Raw genomic sequence first — 20,500 nt, forward strand, 5'->3', positions numbered from 1 at the left:
TGTGTATGTGTGTGTGTAGCCACCGAGTGAAACACTATTTTATCTTACGCCTGTCTATAGCAATAAAGTAAACATTTTTTAATGAAATGTGATCCGTTTTTTGATCAGGTACGTCGCAGCTTTTACTGTGATATGTGAGTTTAAATCAATGAGTACAAATTATGTTATATCTGAGATGTTTACTTGTATGTTTCTCGACAGTTTTTAACGTACCCTATTTATTTTGATTCACTCTTTTTTTGCCACAGTTCTCATTGTTGTTCCATGTAATGTTGCTAATCAGAACTTTTTAACTTTTACTGAGAGGTTTAGGAAGTTAAGGGGTATTAAGAATACAAGGAAAATATTTTTAGTTCAGCATTTATATTCATTTTTTTTAAATTTGACAACATATTCTCCCATCGCATTGTAACAACACATTACAGCCATTTAAAGTGATCATATAGAAAACATCAACTTGTACATCTAATGCTCAGAGACAGGAGAATGTACAAATAAATATTTTGAGTGAGTGTTTCACTATTTATAATAGATACATGTTCATTTTAAATTCATCAATTCTTTCGTTTCCAAATATCACATTTATAAAAACAGCCTCACGAGAGATTTCAATAACCTGCATAGATTGTGACGAGTAACAGAATTATTTGACAAGGAGGATCGAGGTTTCTGCAGCATAAATTTTTCGGTGTGTTGTGACAATAAAACACTGTTCACATTTAAAATATTAAGTTTCACAATTTCTTTCACGAAAATACATCATCTTCACTAAGCACATGTTAACAATTAAACCACGTAACGCGGAATTAATATATGATTTTTTCTGTACAACAGTTAGAAACACGGGTAGTGGAGGCCAAGTGTGGCAATAGTAACAGCAGTCAGAAGAAATAGGTCAACAATATTACACTTTTAAAGAGATAATTTATTTACAGTTCAGTTTTAGTATATGTATATATATATATACACATTTCGACGATTTTAATCCCTTTTATTTGGCTACTATGGCATTTTAGGCCTAAAATTTGTACACTTCTTTTTTTTCGGGTGGTTAAAGTTCCACCATAACAACTGCAACACGATACGAAAAACTTTCTTTTCTATCTAACCTTCTATCCTGTACTCTTTTTAATAGCCAGTCTGCTTAGCATCGTTGTGTTTGGGATGAGAAGAAGCAGAGATCCATCGCGACTTTGGTTAAAGCTTCATCAACACACACATGAGCTTGTGAAGGGGTGCAAATTGACATGAAACTGTTTACACGCATGACGCACATTCGTACAAGTATGAATTAATCCAGAAACCACACGGGGCAAGTTAAAGCTCGCTATTGCCAACCTACGGCAGTCTTTAGAAAGGGAAATAGAGTGTAAGAATTTCAGCTACAATTTGTTGTCAGAGTGGAAACAGAAAGTTATTCATCTCGAACATGTATTGTGAGACTGGGGCAGATGGAGCAAGCTAGTTCACACACACTTATGCACGACTCTCTCAGGTTTGATGCACTAACTAAACGAGATCGGAAATATTTTGCAGTGCACGTCCGTGACCACAGAACGGTAACTAGCCACTGTAGCTGAGAGGCACCATGAAGACTTTCCAATAGGTGACGCTCAGACACGGAAGAAGGATCGGTACCGCACTAATTACATAGCGTAAGAATGGGTTAAGGGTGATAAATTGATCATTAACACTTAACGTTACCTGCACAGCTAAATGAAGTGAATGAATGTATTTTACAACAGTGAATAGCCCAATGTACTGGAGCCAAACTACTAACGGTATGCATGGAACCTGTAGGTGTTTTCTCTACAAGATCAGTAACTCTCGTGGAATGGTAAATTCTGATAGAAACACAGAGAGCCTTTCCTAGTTACAACATTGACAGCGCTAGTTGAAAATCTCTGTGGCCACGGACTGGGGACAGTTTGGCTCGCTACTGATGCTAAACACTCTGGATATGAATGCAGAATTTTAATAAGGCAAGTTCCCGGCTACGCCGGCCTGTTCGCAAAAAACAATGCGTCTTTCTCCACCATCTGTGCGTGTATGACTGTAGCTAGTAAAAACGACCACATCAACATTAATTTAGACTTTTAAAAAATTTACAACCACAGGTAATTTGAACAACCTCTTTTTTTATACACACTTAGCCAACTGTTTCTTTAAAATAAAAAAGGACACTAATTTCCTTTTGTGTAAAAAAATCTAATTTACGGAATGTTGTTTTGTGATAAAACATTTGTTATTTGGCAACACTTCAAGTATGTAACAGTTACAAAAATGTAAATACAACAGCTTATTCTTCTTTTTCTTACTTGTTCACCTTACTCAATTAATTAAAGCCATTTTGTTATTTTGTTTCTCTCTCTCTCTATACATGTTAAAGCCGCAAACCGGCTGGCATTAAAACAACTTAAAGCACGGATTATTACACACGGCATGTCAGAAACTGTAAAGATCCGATTAGCAAATGAAACTTGTACAAAAATAGGACTGCCGTGGCAGGGCGCGATTTTTGCACACACACACAGCCACAGGGTTCTTCCGAGAAGGAAAAGAAAAAAAAAATGCAGCACAGCGCCTTCCGTCGAGCCCATCTCTCTCTGTTTTCGTCGAAGAAGGGGGAAACTTCTCCACAGTCATCGAGTCTCTTGTATAGACATTACATATATGAAACGACAACAATAATAGTTTACACGTACACACACATTTACAACAACATCAATTCAGATATATTTTCTTCTCTCCAAATTGACGAAAAGAAGCGAGTGAACTGTTTGTTACACACGGAATTTCCGGAGTAGCGTAGTTCGCTCCATTACAACGCGGTAAAGTGTTTGTATGGTTCCGACACTTTCGGGGGGCGCTTAAGGGGTGGGAAAAGATTCTCGCGTTTATTTTTAAGCGTCTGCGGCGCCGTTTGCGTCCTCAGTCTCATTTCCGTTGTCGTCGGCCGCCAAGTCGACGACGAGAACGATGAGAATGACGCTCCTGAACCTGTACACCCACAAGTGGTTGACGGAGTCGGAGAAGAGGTGGATCACGGACGCAGAGGGCGAAGAGACGAGACGAGGGGCGGGGGTGTCGGTGGGAACCGGCGACAGGCGGGCGGCGGGCTCCGCCCTCGGTTCGGGGTCGCCTTCGGTTTCGGCTCCGGGTTCGGATTCGTGTTCGGGTTCGGAGTCGATCTCGGCCTCGGCCTCGACTTCGCCGTCGGCTCGTGATGGTGGCGGTGGTGGTGGTGGCCCGGCTGCAGAGCCGGCAGGTGGGGCTCAAAGTGACGTCGTGACCGGCAGCGCCAGAGCGTCCTCCACCTGCTGCATGCCGCTCGTCGACGCGTGGCCGTGTGCGTGGGGGTGGTGGCCGTGCGGGTGGCCGTGGTGGTGGTGCGACAGGTGGTGGTGGTGGTGCAGCGCCTGCTGCTGCTGCTGCTGCTGCTGCTGCTGTTGCTGTTGCTGCTGCTGCTGCTGCGCCGTCGACGTGCTCGTCACCAGCTTGCTCTCCTTCTTCATGCGCTGCTTGAGGTGCACCTTGGCGTGCCGCTTCTTCTCGTCGGAGCGCGCGAACTTGCGGCCGCAGACGTCGCAGCTGAAGGGCTTCTCCCCCGTGTGCGTGCGGATGTGCGTCGTGAGGTGGTCGGAGCGCGAGAAGGAGCGCATGCAGATGCGGCACTGGAACGGCTTCTGCCCCGTGTGGATGCGGATGTGCCTCGTCAGCTCGTCGGACCGCGAGAAGCGTCGGTCGCAGTTCTCGACGGGGCATGCGTACGGCCGCTCGTGCACCGGCGTTTTGCTCGGCCGGTTGGGGTACTTCCTCGGCTTCACCGGCACCAGCTTGAGCGGTACGTTCGACTGCTGGTACACCTGCGACAGGATCTCGTGGCCCTTGCTGGTGGACGGGTTGTACTCGGCGAGCTGCACCTGAGGGGAATACGCCTGCGACGGGCGCTGCGTCTGCTCGCCGCCGTTGCCCTGCGCCGACGGCGGCTGTTGGACGTCGCCGCCGAAGACGGCGGCCGCGGCGGCGGCGACCACCGCGGCGGCGGCGGAGGTGGGCGGCTCCTGCTTGGGGACGAGCCCGGAGGGTCCCGCCGCCGCTGCCGCCGCGGCGTACTCCTGCTGCTCCAGCCAGGGGTACTTGCCCGACGGCCGGCCGTACAGCTCGGGCTGCTGCGAGACGTCGCTGACGCAGCTGGGGTAGCCGGGCGGCTGCTTCAGCGGTAGGTTGTCCATGGACAGCCCCAGCAGCTCCGCTTGCTGCTGCTGCTGGGTCCGCACATCTTCGTACGCGCCGCTGGCCGGGCTGCCGGGGTACGACTGCGGCGGCGCCAGGCCGAAGAACTGCTGCTGCTGCTGCTGTTGTTGCTGCTGTTGCTGCTGCTGCTGCGCCAGCTTGTCGGTCAGCCACTGGTCGCTCGCGGTGGCCGTGAAGATGCCCCTGTAGCTGACCCTGCCCTGTGATCCGGGGTACATGGTGCTGCCGGCGGTGTTGCTCGACTCTTCGTCCGGCGTGGCGGCGGAGGCGGAGGCGGGGGCGGAGGAGGGCGCGGGGGCGGCGCTCGTGCCCGGCTCCGGGCTGAGGCGCGCCTCCGGCTTGGCGTCGACGAGGGCGGGACTCGCGGTCGCGGCTGACGGCGTTCCAGCAGCGGAGGGTTCCAGCGACAGCTCCTCGGGGTCCAACGAACCTGCAACAGCACAACGGTGACGCGCCATTAGCTTACTGCCTCTCTTGCCGTCGCCATTATTAACATTCGGCGATATCTTTTCGTTCAGTACTGTAACCGATACTGCTGTCTTTAGAAAAAGGAAGAAGGTTTAACGTAAAGTCGACGACGAGTTTCGGAAAACAGCATTGAATTGGAGAAGAAAAACTGCGAACATTGATCATAAATAAAGATGTTAAGTGGCAGGCAATGTGCAGGTTTAAGAACTAGTCTACAGCAACGTATGATGAAAGGAATACTGTTGTAGAGTGGACGACGAGTTGTTTACATTCCGTCCTGAGATGTCGTGCGAGCGTCATAAATGTGATTGGGTAGCTGTACATGTCTCGGTTGCTATAACGGAACCGTAATGTTTTACTAGAAAGTAAATAACGCGTTTCTTCACTGTTGAAATATTCCCTCACTGGTTCCTTAGTGTATTCCTTTCTGTGAAGTAAAATTAGTTTTTCTGTGTAAAGTTTCCCCTCTGCCACCGATCTCTTTTCACTATAATATATTGAAAATTTCTTGGGTATTCAGCAGGGTAGCGTCGTCCAAAAGGTGCGATATTTCGGCAAGACGACTTCTTGCCATCTTCAGACGATCAGGCCACTTCGTCAGAAAAATTAATTAAGTCGTGGAAATCGAAACTGGTAACATATCTAATGACTACCGAGCGAGGTGGTGCAGTGATTACGGCACTGGCCACGCTTTCGGGAGGACAGGATTTTGAATTTTGACTTCAGTTCTCCATTGTTTCCCTAATTCCGTTATCGCTGAACGCTGGATACTTCATTTCGATGAAAGACGGCCGGTTTTCGCCTTCACTCTTCCACAGTGAGAATTGACGCTCAGTCTCTAAGGATCTCGTCATCGACGGGACTCAACATCCTACTCATCCATTTTAGTGCTGTCCCAGTGATGTACGAGTGAACGCCATTAGGTCTTAGGCCTGTTCCGACTGACCAGCTGCTGTCTACAAGGTGGTACTTGAGGCGATCTGTGATCGTGGGAAATTTGATAAGTATGTTGCCAGTCCTTCCATCCAATATTACCAGTAGTTGAATCCAGATGATGTCGCGGATTTTATTACTCAAACAGCTCCTCATTTGGCCCGACAAGTCTGAGTAGACTTCGTCCCAGACCTCCCTGTACCAGAAAAATCCGAGTAGGTACCGAGAATCGAACCCGGTGGTTTCCGCGCCATTCGGTTACGGAGGTGGTCTCCATATCAAAACAAAACTGTGGTTCCAGGAGAAGAAAATATCGGGTCAGCACCTCTGCTGTTGGTTAGGAGCCCAAGCGTCTTAGTTCCGACCTGTGGCACATGTGAACGTCCGTCACTGGTGGTGTCTCGAAAACAGAGTGCCAACCAGCCAGACGGTCGGGCTGCCGGTAAGCGGGTGAAGGGGATGCGGAACTGGGCCGCGGGCCGCAGCCACCAGCCGTGACGCGCCGACCTTGGCGTCAGATCCGCGAGTGACGCGGCGCGGGACGCTGAGCCGCCAGGCTGCTCGGCTACCGGGCTCTGCCCTCCAGGATCACTGACCGTCCTCGCCCCAGAAGCGCTCCGGGGACTACAAGAGTGCAACAGTGGTGTAGAAAGCCGGTCACTGCGTTGCGAGAAATAGTGTGCTTTAGATATGTCGGAGCCCGGTACCTGCACTGACCACTGGAATTGGGTAACAGTTATCTCCTAGGGGTCTGGTGAATTTAATCAATATTTATTCCTTACGCTGCTCTTGTTGCTAGGTGACTCGTCAGGCTCGATTACTCACTGAACCCTAAAATAAAAATAAAATACCTCAACTCCGATGTTGTTTCTATATAAAACGAAAAGATTTAGTACAGAAAAGGCGATATTTTGTGAATACGTAAATTTGGAAAAAGTGAAAGCTGGACACTGTTGTAAACGGAGAGCGCTTAGAAGAGACGGAAATTTGGCTTTGGAGATGGCAATCGAGGACCGCCCGGATAGAATCGGAATCGAATGAGATGTTTTGAAAGAGATTAACCAGCGAAGAAACATCATACCAAATATTAAAAAGAAAGAAAAGAAACTATTCAGACGTTTAGTCAGACAAATTAAGTTTTTAAGTAATATGCTAGACAGCAAAAATATTTGGGAAATAAATACAAGGTGAGGCAAAGAAACAAAATAGAATTTACTGACGGAAAAAATAATTCATAAATTAACGAGAACTGATGACAGCATAAATCAAAGAAAAGTGGTTGCAGTGAAGGACGCACAAGCTGATAATCATCATGATGATGCTTCGAAAATATGTGGAAAGCCTGCAGACGATTAAACGATTACCTTGTGGACTCCAGAGGACAGTCTGTTAGCGGCCGGCCGCTGTGGCCAAGCGGTTCTAGGCGCTTCAGTCTGGAACAGCGCGACGGCTACGGTTGCAGGTTCGAATCCTGCCTCAGGCTTGGATGTGTGTGATGTCCTTAGGTTAGTTAGGTTTAAGTAGTTCTAAGTTCTAGGGGACTGATGACCACAGATGTTAAGTCCCATAGTGCTCAGAGCCATTTTTGAACAGTCTGTTAGCAATATTTTGCCCCTAATCAAAAACGAAAGCCGAGTGTCAGCTGGACTTTACGATTCTTTTTGTTTACTATTGCTTTTTTCACATCTCCTGATGTTCTACGACAGTCGGAAAGTAATAATCTTTCGACACATTACAGCCATAGTGTGTTAACAAAAGAACTTCCTAACTTCCTGCCTTCAGTATTGGAAAAATAAATTAGCTTTAAAGAGTGATGATGAAAATGGGTGCCCAATAATTGAGAAATTTCTTCCCATAATGAGAGTATTTAGAAGTTAAAAAATGTGTGCTGTCTAGGGACTGGAACCATGGCTTTCGCCTCTCCATGAGAACGCTCGTACTAGCCGAACCTTCCGAAAATGAGTCTTCGTCAAACAAAACTGTAATGTGGGAATACGTCTCACACTTCGCAGGAACTCTTACAAATGATATGGAAGAGGACGGCTCAGCCACAGCTCGAGGGGTTTCACATAAAATTAATCTTTCCCTCTTCAGCAAAGTGTATGCAGCAATAAAACTTCCAGAGCTGGATTCGAACCCGGACCTTCCCCTGTAATGTCTGCTGCACGCCGACTTTGTAACGAACGTGTGTCACTGGTGTTATTATCTCCAGGCCGTGCTGTGATTCCTAAGCGATGAAATGGCGTGTGCATGTGTGCACCTTCCATAAGGTGAATACAACAAGCGCACTTGCTGAATAGCCATTCCTGTTGAATGTAGCATCGGTTTATTGTATTCGCTCGTCGGTCGTACCCACACATTACAGTTTATGCAACCTGGAAGCATTCATATGCAAATCCCCGGCGTGTTAGCTGCGCGTGCCGGGACATAACCACTACGGAAGGCGATTTATGCAGGGTCTCATTAATTTTCGACCCAGCAGGTACACAAAGCGCAGTTTGAGGCGGGTGCTGTCTTGTTCAGCCGGCATGTCCCATCTCTGCGCCTGCACGCCTCTGGGACGCGCCTTATAGCTCAGCCTTGGGTCATAAAGTGCCTTAATTTGAAGTCAGAGGTCAACAGTAGTTAGTCTGGCGCAACGGCCAGGCCATTCCTCCATTCGGAGACACTTATTGGAAGGCTCTTAGCATTCTTTCACAGGGATACACAAACTGAGCAGCTGAACATGACACGTCGCATCACTTAAGCGTAACGGGCAGCCTACGAAATACATTAGCAAGACTTTTTGAGAAACTCGGTCAGTCAAAAACCTTACGTGCTGCACTTTTTCTGTGACTTTACAGAGTGATGACCATAAAATAATGAGATACTTTTTTTAGAAATGTCTTCACGTGCAGTATGAACTCTTCACAGGGAGAGTGGGTGACGCAAAATCGAGGTAAATATCTCATCAATAAGTCATCTGTGACATGATGGCAAAATGAATACCAGGTCACAAATTGAAAGGTTCTGGTTCAGTTGTGAGTCAGACGTAGTATATTTTCTGTTGTATAGCGATTTTACCTCCGAAAACGATTTGTATAAGTGAAAACATTCAATATTCGGGGTGTTCGTTAAACGGTAGATTCCTCTATAACTAGTGTGAAGCCGTTCAAATGTCACAGTTGACCAAGGTCCAAGGATAGTAAAGTACAGAGGTGTTTACAACATTCTCCGGACTGAGGGCATCTTTACCTTTGCCATCAACTAATACACTAAATCAGTCATGAGGGATGATCTGATTTCGAGAAGACAAAGTGACTAAAATTGCTTCAGAAGTCACTGTTCAGTGTGCAGAAGATTTTGTCATAAGTTCTCATTGTTGTTTAGTACGGATTTCTGAATTCAAAATAATGAAGCTCGGGGTAGTTTTTATGTCTCTTACTCGAACACCCGCTTTCCTAGACACGAAATCCGCGGTAAATAGGAATTTACATACATACGATAATAGAAGCGATCTTCTTTAAGAAGCGTGGTACTACACTATATCACATTAGATCCGCCAAGCAAATGATGGTGGAATGACGCATGTGAGATTCAATTACTTTCTTCACACTGCAAATCAGAGTACTCACACTCGACATAAATGTATTCGTGCCTAGAGGCACTAAGAAGTGCATTTATTTCTGTGCTGCTCGATCTGGTACGCCCACCATTGCAATAAAAATAAAGACAAATAATATTAAGGAAGATACTCGCGGTGTTTGTCACTGAGAAGAAAGTCCTTGTACTATAAATAAAATACACTCGTGTGTTAGTAATAAATGCACATACCGACAAATCATCTACCAAAGAAATAGCGAATTTGAAGACCTGTAACTCAGGAATAACTTGACGCCACATAACTCACCATATAGTTGAATTCGAAAGCTTGAAGTAGCATTCTGACGAGAAAAACCAGAAACACTTCTTCGGTACTATCCTTGTAGTGTAATCCCTTTATCACGACAAGGAGATTCCTGGACGTAGCTATCTTATCACCACATCTTACCTTGAGATGTAGATTATAGTTTACGCGATGTGAACGAAATTTTCTTTTGGCCATGCTCCACAGTGTATCAGTATCTTTTCGGCAGTTGTGTCCAGAAAAAGAAATGTGTTAGCTGCATGTTAAAATTTTAAAAATATCTGACATCTGTGAGTAAATACTTTATCAGCTTAAGGCAACGGTGATGCATATTTAAGAAGTTCTATATGACTGCGAATCCTAGTGACGAAAAATTTGTCATTTGGAAAAGAAGCATCGGCTGCCAAATTCGGAGAGCTGAGAACGGCGGATTAGCATTATTACACCAATATGCTCCTGATAAGTCATCCAGTCGACTTGGCTTATGTGACACGGTAGCGGGTAGGCATCGCGTAGTCTTTAGGGCCTAATCGCAACGTTTCTTTTTCTACTGCGAAGAAACGAGAACAGTTCCTACATTCTGTATTTTGCATAAGACCCGAGAAGAAACAATAGCGATCATCAGTGTGCACATAAAAGTGTACCGACTCTCCCGCTCCGTTATGCTATCGATTAGAATAGATGCAACTGATTAACAAATGCCACGAAGTAGCCTTCCCTCTGCTCTGTAGAGGGGCCTGCCGTAGACGGACACACTCGCGAGTGACCTAGCTGGTCGGCAGATTGTTCCGCGAACTCGCGCCTCGCTGGGATTTCGGCTCGTCTTCCCGCGCGAACGATAATGGGCGTTGGTTATGAAACAGCGTGACGTCGCCGCTCTGGCGGCTCTGAGGAAACGCTGATGACTAAGGCTGCCTCTGGCGGGCCAACGGTTCGCGCTCCGCAGCGCCGTCAGTCCAGGTGGCCCGCACAAACCAGAGGAAAGCTGCAAAGGCCACAGCTACACAGCCTTCCTTCTCTTTACGTTCCCTACATGGCCTGTGCCCCGCTGTCGATATCACGATCTCACAGATACCTCATATAGCACAGCTTTCCCTTTCACTGGAGAAAATCGTGCAGCAAATTCATGTGTATTAGGAGAAAACATATTTTATTTCGACACCTTGTTACAATGAACCCCATTACGTGTTTATACCGTGCACGTGTTGCCCCGAAACTCGTAAATATTTCAAGAACTTTATTTTTATACAACACCAAGAGCTAATAATAAAACAAGCCACCGGTTTCTGTCGCACTGATTCCCGGCGGGGTCAGGGATTTTCTCTGCCTCGTGATGACTGGGTGTTGTGTGATGTCCTTAGGTTAGTTAGGTTGAAGTAGTTCTAAGTTCTAGGGGACTTATGACCATAGATGTTAAGTCCCATAATGCTCAGAGCCATCTGTCGCACTGATCGCTTTCAAGTAACACAAAATCGTTATAGCAGCCTGTTTGCCATCACATTTTTTTATTTACGCCACAACGGAAGTAATGCCATATAAGCTGCTATAACAGTTTTATGTTGCCTGCGCCGATCGTTTCGATCGAAACTAGCGGGCTAGCATATAATGGTTTCATTTATTAGGGCCTCTTACTGTTACGTGAAAAATACTTTCTTTAAACATCTATTACCTGTTACTCTACAACCTTTCGCTCCCCACGGGGCACTTAAAAGGCTTATCTCTGCATTCGTAGATCAAATCTATCTTTTCGTTGCATAACCCGTCCTACGACTACGGCATTTTTGCCTTACTTGTTAACTCGCCCGTCGTACCATCCCAAAACTGTGAAAGTGATCGTCACACACACACACACACACACACACACACACACACACACACACACACACTCAGGCGCGCGCGGTCTCCTTCCAAAGAAGGAAAGAGGGGCGTTCGATACTCATCAAGGCAAGTAAAGCACAGCTTTTTGTCGCAACACAATGTCGAACCGACAGTTGATATGAGACTTTCATAATTTTCCGCGCGTAACGAAATAAACAAGGAGCGAGTATCCCTTATATAACCACTCGTTGAATCACTTTCGTGTGCAGTACTGGCTTACCAAAAAAAAAAAAAAAAAGGATACGCAAGGAATTTCTCACTTTCACTGCCAGCTGTATCAAGATGTATTTCTTAAGGCGCCACTGACGGCTAAAGAAAGTGTATCTGAAACTGGCTGAAATTATGGGAAGCAATATCTTCGTTATTCATTTTTGCAACAAATCTGTGTATTCACTCACAGTCTGCTGTAACATATTGTATAGAAGAGTCGAACTTAAAAATTGGCGTAAAATTCGCCGGAAGAGAACGCTAATCAACGTATACAAAGATAAACTAGAAATTGTGCCTCGGCCTGTTTGAGGTGACCATCACAGAATTCGACGGAGGAGATCAAGGGTAGGTACGTTTTCAGACACATTGGCTTATATTAGTCGCCTAAACTTGTCAGAGGAAGGTCTCGAACTTCCTGCGGTAGAACCAACGCCCGCGAGATCTCGGGGAAGAGTAGTGATCCACGGTTTCTTGAGACGCCCCGTTGTCGCTCAGATAACTACTGGCACGGGTGTCCTTGGCGTGACATTAGAACAGCTCAACGTTCCTCTCTCTTATCTCCTCCGGCTGACTTCTTGCGGCTTCGCCAAGAATAGTGACGTAAACCGCTACGTAACTTTTTATCAGTGAACTCTGTGCCTGTATGTGTGTGTGCTTTAATTGCATCACGGATCCAAAATAGTTTCCCTTCCCCCTACCTCGCAGTGACACGGCAGGACTGAGGCAGGGTTATCGCAGCTGGCGGATATCATGACCTAGGCGTGTAGCGTGCTATTGCAGGCAAACGGTGAGTGCTGTTTCGCGACTATGAAACCGCTTTTAGAAGCTTTTTTTACGACCCATCAGCGGCTGTAGGTTACTTGAAGGCTATGAACATTTCAGCAGAAGTTCCTTTACAAGCAGTAGAACTGGCCGCAGCTTTGAGGATGGCAAAGTACAGGATTTCACGCTAAGATGGTAAATAAGATTCCATGGCTCATAATGATGTAGAAACTTTGTATTTCCTGAATACACATGATTCCTATTTGTGGCGTCTACTTAGTTCCGTCTTGCTATACATATACACAAACTGTACATCTTCGAGCTATTAGACTTCTTCTTTTGCCAATCTGTTTAGTCTTGCCTCCCATTTTATAGCACTACAGTTTTCCCAGCTCCATTTCAACCATTCTAATGCTCCCTGTGACTGGTGCAAAAACTAGACCCAAGCTGTTTGTTGTTTATCCGCTCTAGAGAAGATCTACTCTCTCCTATTATTCTGTTTCTTGACGCTTCATCCTTCTCTAGCTACTGAAATGCGCAATAAAAACAGTACAGACAAGTATTTTTCCTTGGTGCACTCGATTCATGATCTCGTTTATCGAGAAGGCTCTTGAACGAGAAGTAGCGGTTACTAGATCGAGATGTGACAACGTTTGGTAGAACAGTGTCCTGCTTTATTGTAAGACTCTAACACTTTTTGTTCCTTTGAACTGTCTTAGTGTGATACAGTCTGCCACGATTTTCTCTCGTGGGCCAACCTCTTCATCTCGGAGAAGCATTTCCACCCAACTTCTTCAATTATTTATTGGATATATTCTAATCTCTGCCTTCTCTTACACATTACTCTCTACAACTTCCTATAGTACCACAGAAATTATTGGTTCAAATGGCTCTAAGCACTATGGGACTTAACATCTGAGGTCACCAGGCCCGCAGTCTTAGAACTACTTAAACCTAACTAACCTAAGGACATCACACACACCGATGCCCGAGGCAGGATTCGAACCTGCGACCGTAGTAGCCGTGTGGTTCCGGACTGAAGCGCCTCGAACCTCTCGACCACAGCGGACGGCTCAGAAATTATTTCCTAATGTCTTAGCGCATGTCCTACCATGTGAAATGTCAGCGTTTCAAAATTAATGGAAGTACAGTTTCATACATGAATTCACGTTGCAGTACCAAACATTGCAAGTCATTAAAAGTTAACTGACCGCCTGCCGTGTGTTGTTCTACCTACGGCGTTTGTGGACACAATGTAGAGAGGTATGTGGTCAGCATACCACTCTTTCGGACTCCCCACCTAGCGTCCGCTACTCTTCATTCAAGAAACTTCACTATTAACGAGGTCGTGCATCCCGTTCTAGTCCAACAAGGAAAGATACTTGACAGTACCTGGAATCAAACACAAGAACTCCGCATGCAATTGCACTAATAGTAGTAGCATTTTATAACGTAGGAGGTGAAATACTGGCTGAATTAAGCTTTGATTGGGCTGAGCACGGTGCCATACGAGCTCAGTCCTTTGCCAACGAAAGAAGAAGAGTGCAGGCATGAATGCCGAACCAGAACTCTGCTTTAGTTTGTGTTCTGTTTCTTAGCGCATTTCAGTAGCTAGCGGAGGATAAGCGTCGAGATATAGAATACTGACAGAGACTAGGTTTCCATTACTCTTGATCAGTAAACCCTCACGGCAGATTCTTTAAAGAATCGATCTCCCACGTAGAAAACGCCATATCTACCGAACTATGTGCCTTATAATAATATAAGTCTGCAGGCACATTCATTGGTATATGTGGATACTGTCTGAAAACTGTGTTGCGAATAAAATTAGTAATCAATTAGAACGTCGTGTCTTAAGCCGAAGTTTTACCGCACGAATAGCTAAAATGAAGCAAGAAATAATCGTTTTTCCTTTCATTATTTAGTGGGGATGTCAGCGTGAAATATTTGCTTCAATCGCTAAGTGCCCTCATTCTCAAATAACGGACGAATATAGTCTGGGTAGTTTGCGCGCCATGTGTTATGCTTTATCAGGAAATATACATAGTTTCTCCGTAATATTTGAAATTCACTGTGGTTTTGTTGTTGTTGTTGTGGTCTTCAGTCCGAAGACTGGTTTTCTGCAGCTCTCCATGCTGCTCTATCCTGTGCAAACCTCTTCATCTCCCAGTACCTGCTGCAACCTACATCCTTCTGAATCTGCTTAGTGTATTCATCTCTTGGTCTCCCTCTCAGATTTTTACCCTCCGCGCTGCCCTCCAATACTAAATTTACTAAATTGGTGCTCCCTTGATGCCTCAGAATATGTCCTACCAACCGATCTCTTCTCCTAGTCAAGTTATGACACAAATTTCTCTTCTCCCCAGTTCTATTCAATACCTCGTCATTAGTTATGTGATCTACCCATCTAATCTTCAGCATTCTTCTGTAGCACCACATTTCGAAAGCTTCTTTTCTCTTTTTGTCTAAACTATTTATTGCCCACGTTTCACTTCAATACATGGCTACACTCCATACAAATACTTTCAGAAAAGACTTCCTGATACTTAAATCTATACTAGATGTTAACAATTTTCTCTTCTTCAGAAAGGCTTCCTTGCCACTGTTAGTCTACATTTTATATCCTCTCTACGTCGACTATTATCAGTTATTTTGCTCCCCAAATAGCAAAACTCATTTATTACTTTAAGCGTCTCATTTCCTAATCTAATTCCCGCAGCATCACCCGATTTAATTCGACTACATTCCATTATCCTCGTTTTGATTTTGTTGATGTTCATCTTATATTCTCCTTTCAAGACACTTCCATTCCGTTCAGCTGCTCTTCCAGGTCCTTTGCTGTCTCTGACCGAATTACAGTGTCATCGGCGAACCTAAAAGTTTTTATTTCTTCTCCATGGAGTTTAATTACTACTCCGAATTTTTCTTATGTTTCCTTTACTGCTTGCTCAATATACAGTTTGAGTAGCATCGGGGATAGGCTACAACCCTGTCTCACTCCCTTCCCAACCACTGCTTCCCTTCCATGCCCCTCGACTCTTATAACTGCCATCTGCACAAATTGTAAATAGCCTTTCGCTCCCTGTATTTTACCACTGCCACCTGTATGTTGTATGAGATATTAAAAAGCTAATTATTATGGCCCATAGAGGCCTTTTGTAAACGAACTTGTAACTGGGATCGTACCCTGGGTTAGCTCTTTAGTAATATAGATAAGCAAAAAACGGCATAAACTGAGCTGTTGCTTAAGTCAGAGGGAGTATTAGAGTTGTTTGAAGAGGGATGAGAAAGTTGTAGTTCGAGGATGTAGAAATTAGCAGCGGAATGAGAGGGAGAGGCTTTACGGAGCGTTGCGGGGGCGGCTCGGCTGGTGGCGGGGTTAGGGCAGCGAGGGACATCGACCCCTATCGACCGGTGGCTCATCTGGGCCGAGGGTCGACCTTCAGCCCAGGCGGCGCGTCGCTACCCTCACAACAGTCGCCGCCTTCACCCCTCACACTGGTTGCTGGGTGCGGCCTGTAGCGCTTAGGTCGCTAGAAACACGTGTTTGCAGGGTGAGCAAATTTACTGTACACATGACATATTAAGTCTCAGCTCGTATTACACTATACCACCCTTCGTAAGTCCAGATTTAAGATCGTGATAGTTGCACCGAAGGTACCACTGAGCCACTGACTCAATTCGGAAAGGGAGGTATTTAATTCTGCCTCGAGCATTCAGTGCTTCCGACAAACAGCTACGCACAAAAATAGGAATTACAACAATCAAAGAAAGTAAAATAAGGATTAGGGAATGGCAATGCTGAGGGAATTATATCAGAAAAAGAAACACTATAAGTAATAGATGGTTTTTTCCTATCTAGCAGCAAGAAGAGTGACGATGACCGAAATGGAGAGCATTCGAAAGGCAGACTGGCTACAGCGAGAAATTTTTTTTAATCGGATATTAATTAAAATGCTAGGTAGTCATTTCTGATAGTGACCTGGAGTGCAGTCTTGTACGGAAGAAAAAAAATGGCTCTGAGCACTATGGGACTTAACATCTATGGTCATCAGTCCCCTAGAACTTAGAACTACTTAAACCTAACTAATCTAAGGACAGCACACAACACCCAGCCATCACGAGGCAGAGAAAATCCCTGACCCCGCCGGGAATCGAACCCGGGAACCCGGACGTGGGAAGCGAGAACGCTACCGCACGACCACGAGGTGCGGGCTGTACGGAAGAGAAACATTGACGATTAACAGTGGAGGTAAGAAGAGGGTGGAAACTTGAATACAGTAAGTAGATTCCAATAAATGTAGATTGCGGTATATATGCAGAGATGAAGAGATCTGCATAGGACATAGTGGTGTGCAGAGCTGCAGCAAACCAGTCTTTGGACTAAAGACCACAACAACAACAACAAAGTCATAGTCCGTTTCTTCTTCCATCAACTTCCTCCAGCGCTACAATTCAGTACTGATGGGAAATTGCAGCATTCCAAAAGCACAACCCCCAAAACTCTGTTCAGTAAAAGGCAAAGCTGATGAGGCAACTTAGTATATTCGCTTTGTAGGAACATTAAGAGAGATATTTGAAAAGTGTCCTTACGAAAACCGAATCGGTTGATATTTGCTAACTGGATAAGTATATCTTTTCTTCGTGCTCGATCTGTTACATCGACATCAATGCGTCGATAAACTCTGAGCCTCTCTCCTTCCTTCAACATTTTAATTGGTAAATAAGACAATGTTATTCACTTTTGATGAAAACTGACTTTACTTGTTAGACTAATTTTCTCATGCAATTAATAGCATTGCAGAAATTTTCGATAATTAGCTTGAAATACCAGAAATGGTGTTATTAATCAGCTCCAGATGATTCTAGATTACTCCAGTATTACCGGAGCTCGATACACGTACATGCACTTAAAATATACGGATTTCTGTTGGAGTACAGCTATTCACGAAGATTGATATTTACGATCAAATTGGAGGTATATCCTTTGCCTTTCTTCTACCTGAGAAGTGGTTCATCCAACCAGCGCCGTTACAGTTTATTTTGGAAAAGGGGCGAAGATGTAACTTTTTTTTCCTTACTGAATGTGTTAGCAGATGTAAAAGTCGTTCACCTACTAGATATATCTCGCTAGTACCAACAAGGAAGCGAATTGCGGACTTTTCAGTTCACGGATTGACGGTACAGAACGAGTGAGATAACGCGATTGCAGCCGAATGGACTCGCATTTGAGAGAAAATTAGTATCCCATTCCGTGGTTTTTCTAAAACGATCTGGGGAATGTCTGGATGGTTCTTTTGAACACACAAAGCGTGTGCATCAACTCCAATTACCTCTTCGTCGTCGGGATTCTACAGGGAAGTCTTCCTTCAGTGCAGTGCTGTTAAGTGATATGGAAACTCAAGAAATGTGGCATCTGTGTTATTCCTTTCAGGTTTTAGTTCATTATTCACGTGAGAGAGTTACGAAAGGCGCAAAAAGTCCAGAGGAGAACACGTTGACTTAGAGTTGATCACACGTCCACTCGGACCACCTTTGGGAGTGAGAGATCTAGCGCGGGGCGCCCAACGCACGTGCTCGCTGGATGACATTAGGTGTCGACCTACAGAGCGTATCCGCGTGCGCGGCTCGTGTGAATGGCTGGTAAGCGCAGCGCCTTTATGCGCCATTGTTCACGGCCTTGGGCCCGTCGAGCGCCGGAATGTGAGCGCGGACCCCGGAGCGTGCGGCTCCTCCGTGCCCGACACATCTCTGTTAACGGCGACCCGCAGCACGGTCGCGGTGTACCGTCTCGGGTTTCCCAGAATGCAGTATCGACCTTGTCTTTCTCCTCCACGCTGGACGCGGACGTGGAGTTTGACATTTTATCAGTGTGTCCAGCTCTCAGAGGCCGTTCCGGAAACCTGAATGACGCTCCGCAACAGGACAATGACATTCACGTTTATTGATGATTCGTGTTTCTCCTCTGCTTCGGCTTTCACACGTAGTGACTCTTTAGCGTGAATGACTGGCAGTAATCAGTAGTGGCAGGCGTAGCTGCTGAGTTGAAGGGGAACTATTCAGGGATGTGTGCGCGCTAGTGGTGACATTGTCGTTAGTATATATATATATATATATATATATATATATATATATATATATATATATATGTATATGTATATATATATATATTGTAGTAGGGCCACTGTAGTCAACAACGCTGTTGCTGCAACTAAAGAGAAAATGCTCTTATAATTCCCCTTCTACAGGTGTCCTTTGGTCGTGTCGTGTAATGTACATGCAAAAGTGACTCGCCATTGCTCAGCGAGACTGATTTCTTCGCCTGTTGTGAAGCATGAGGAAGTCTAAAACCCTGACTACATATAATGAAACTGCAGGCTGAAAATGTAGATCTGAGGCAACTGGATAGGGAAATAGGAAGGGGGTGGGGCGCGGGGGTGCGGAGAGCGGTAAGTCAGTAGGGAGAATGGGTGGTGACAGAAGACGGCTATACCCATCTATTCGTTACTCTGTCATTCAAAACACGATTATGATAATATATCTAGTAAACGACAAGTTGTTAGCGGCTACGGAGCGCCCTGGTAATTGTGCTTTCCGCTGTGCAGCAGTACGTTGCTGTAATCCGTTGTGGGATGAAATGGTGAGCAAGATGTTGGAGAAGTGAGTTGTAAAGACATTTATTTACCTCTTAAGTGCAGCTGCATTCCAGTGACAAGGTACCTGAGCTGCTACAGAGAGAGTTGTTGCAAACATCCTCATTACAGATCCTGCACTAGCTTACGGAGGCTACAGAGAATAACACATCCCTTTGTGATCGCCGGCATATACTATTAATTTCCTAGTGGCATTTTATAAAGGGGGGCTACCTTTGGGAAGCCTTGCACCAGATTTCTATGAGGTCTGCTTGTTAGTGCAGATATAGTGCTTGATACAGAAAGGTCAGACTATCAATGTTCAGATCCATATAAACGCTCGTGTGCCCTATACGGAGTGGTTCATCTGCCCCTGTCTGCGGGTGTTTTGCAACCCACAACGCAATCTGATACCATGAGCAAGATTTCCAGATTCTATCTCTAGCTAAATGCAAACTATTAGACCTACAGAAAGCCGGCCGGTGTGGCCGAGCGGTTCTAGGCGCTTCAGTCTGGATTCGAATTCTGCCTCGGGCACGGATGTGTGTGATGTCCTTAGGTTAGTTAGGTTAGTTAGTTAGTTAGTTAGGTTAGTTAGTTAGTTAGGTTAGTTAGGTTAGTTAGACCTACAGAAAGCCGGCCGGTGTGGCCGAGCGGTTCTAGGCGCTTCAGTCTGGATTCGAATTCTGCCTCGGGCACGGATGTGTGTGATGTCCTTAGGTTAGTTAGGTCTAAGTAGTTCTAAGTTCTAGGGCACTGATGAGCTCAGATGTTAAGTCCCATAGTGCTCAGAGCCACCTACAGAAAAATGAACGGGCTCTTTTTGTAGTAAACTTGATGTAGCCACATTTTTTACCAGGATATGTTTTCGCTAGAGGCCGTAAATTTAGAATTATTCAAGGAAAATGTACAAAAGCGTCCTTCAAACGCGTTTTTCTTGAATAACTCGAAAACAGTGGCCTCCATCGGAAACATATTACATTACAAAATTTAACTATCTTAAATATATTATAAAATGGTCATGTTCATTTCTTTCTGTAGGACTAGTAGTCTGCACACAGCGCGGGAGAGAATATGAAAATGTCACATGAGTTTTTGACGGAATTTCGGGTTGCATAAAACCAATAGGTAGGGGTGGCTGAACCACCTTCAATACCAAAAGACGAGCTGCATATAACCAGACATGGCCACCGGAGAAGTCTCAAACCAGGGGTAAGTATGTAGTTTTGTGATGTAGATGAGCTAACCAGCTCAGTGAAGCAGCAGCAGGAAACGACAGGTTATTGCTGAAGACGTTTCACAAGACGAGAAAGTCCATCCGGTCGCAGTAGAGCTCAAGGCCCCCGCAAGCCTTACGGCTCTGCCGGCTGGCTGCGCGCTATTGCCCTCTCAGGGAAAGCCCGAATCACGCGGCGGCGCCCGGTGAAAACTGTTGCGACGCTCGGACACTGGCGTCATGCTGCTGAATGGACAA

The 20,500-nt window shown here is 45.4% G+C and overlaps 1 protein-coding gene across 1 annotated transcript in view; it reads right to left on the reverse strand.

The window, feature by feature from the left end:
• Positions 1–344: 344 nt before the first annotated feature.
• The window catches only part of LOC124743364 (early growth response protein 4), a 46,098-nt gene continuing 25,942 nt past the window's right edge, over positions 345–20,500 (reverse strand). The window contains exon 2 of the mRNA XM_047248840.1: positions 345–4,687. Coding sequence (XP_047104796.1) covers positions 3,276–4,687 — 1,412 coding nt within the window. The 3' untranslated portion in view covers positions 345–3,275. The remainder of the gene's footprint in view (positions 4,688–20,500) is intronic.

The sequence above is a fragment of the Schistocerca piceifrons genome, chromosome 1 (genome assembly GCF_021461385.2).
Source record: "Schistocerca piceifrons isolate TAMUIC-IGC-003096 chromosome 1, iqSchPice1.1, whole genome shotgun sequence".
NCBI classification, from domain to species: Eukaryota; Metazoa; Arthropoda; class Insecta; order Orthoptera; family Acrididae; genus Schistocerca; species Schistocerca piceifrons.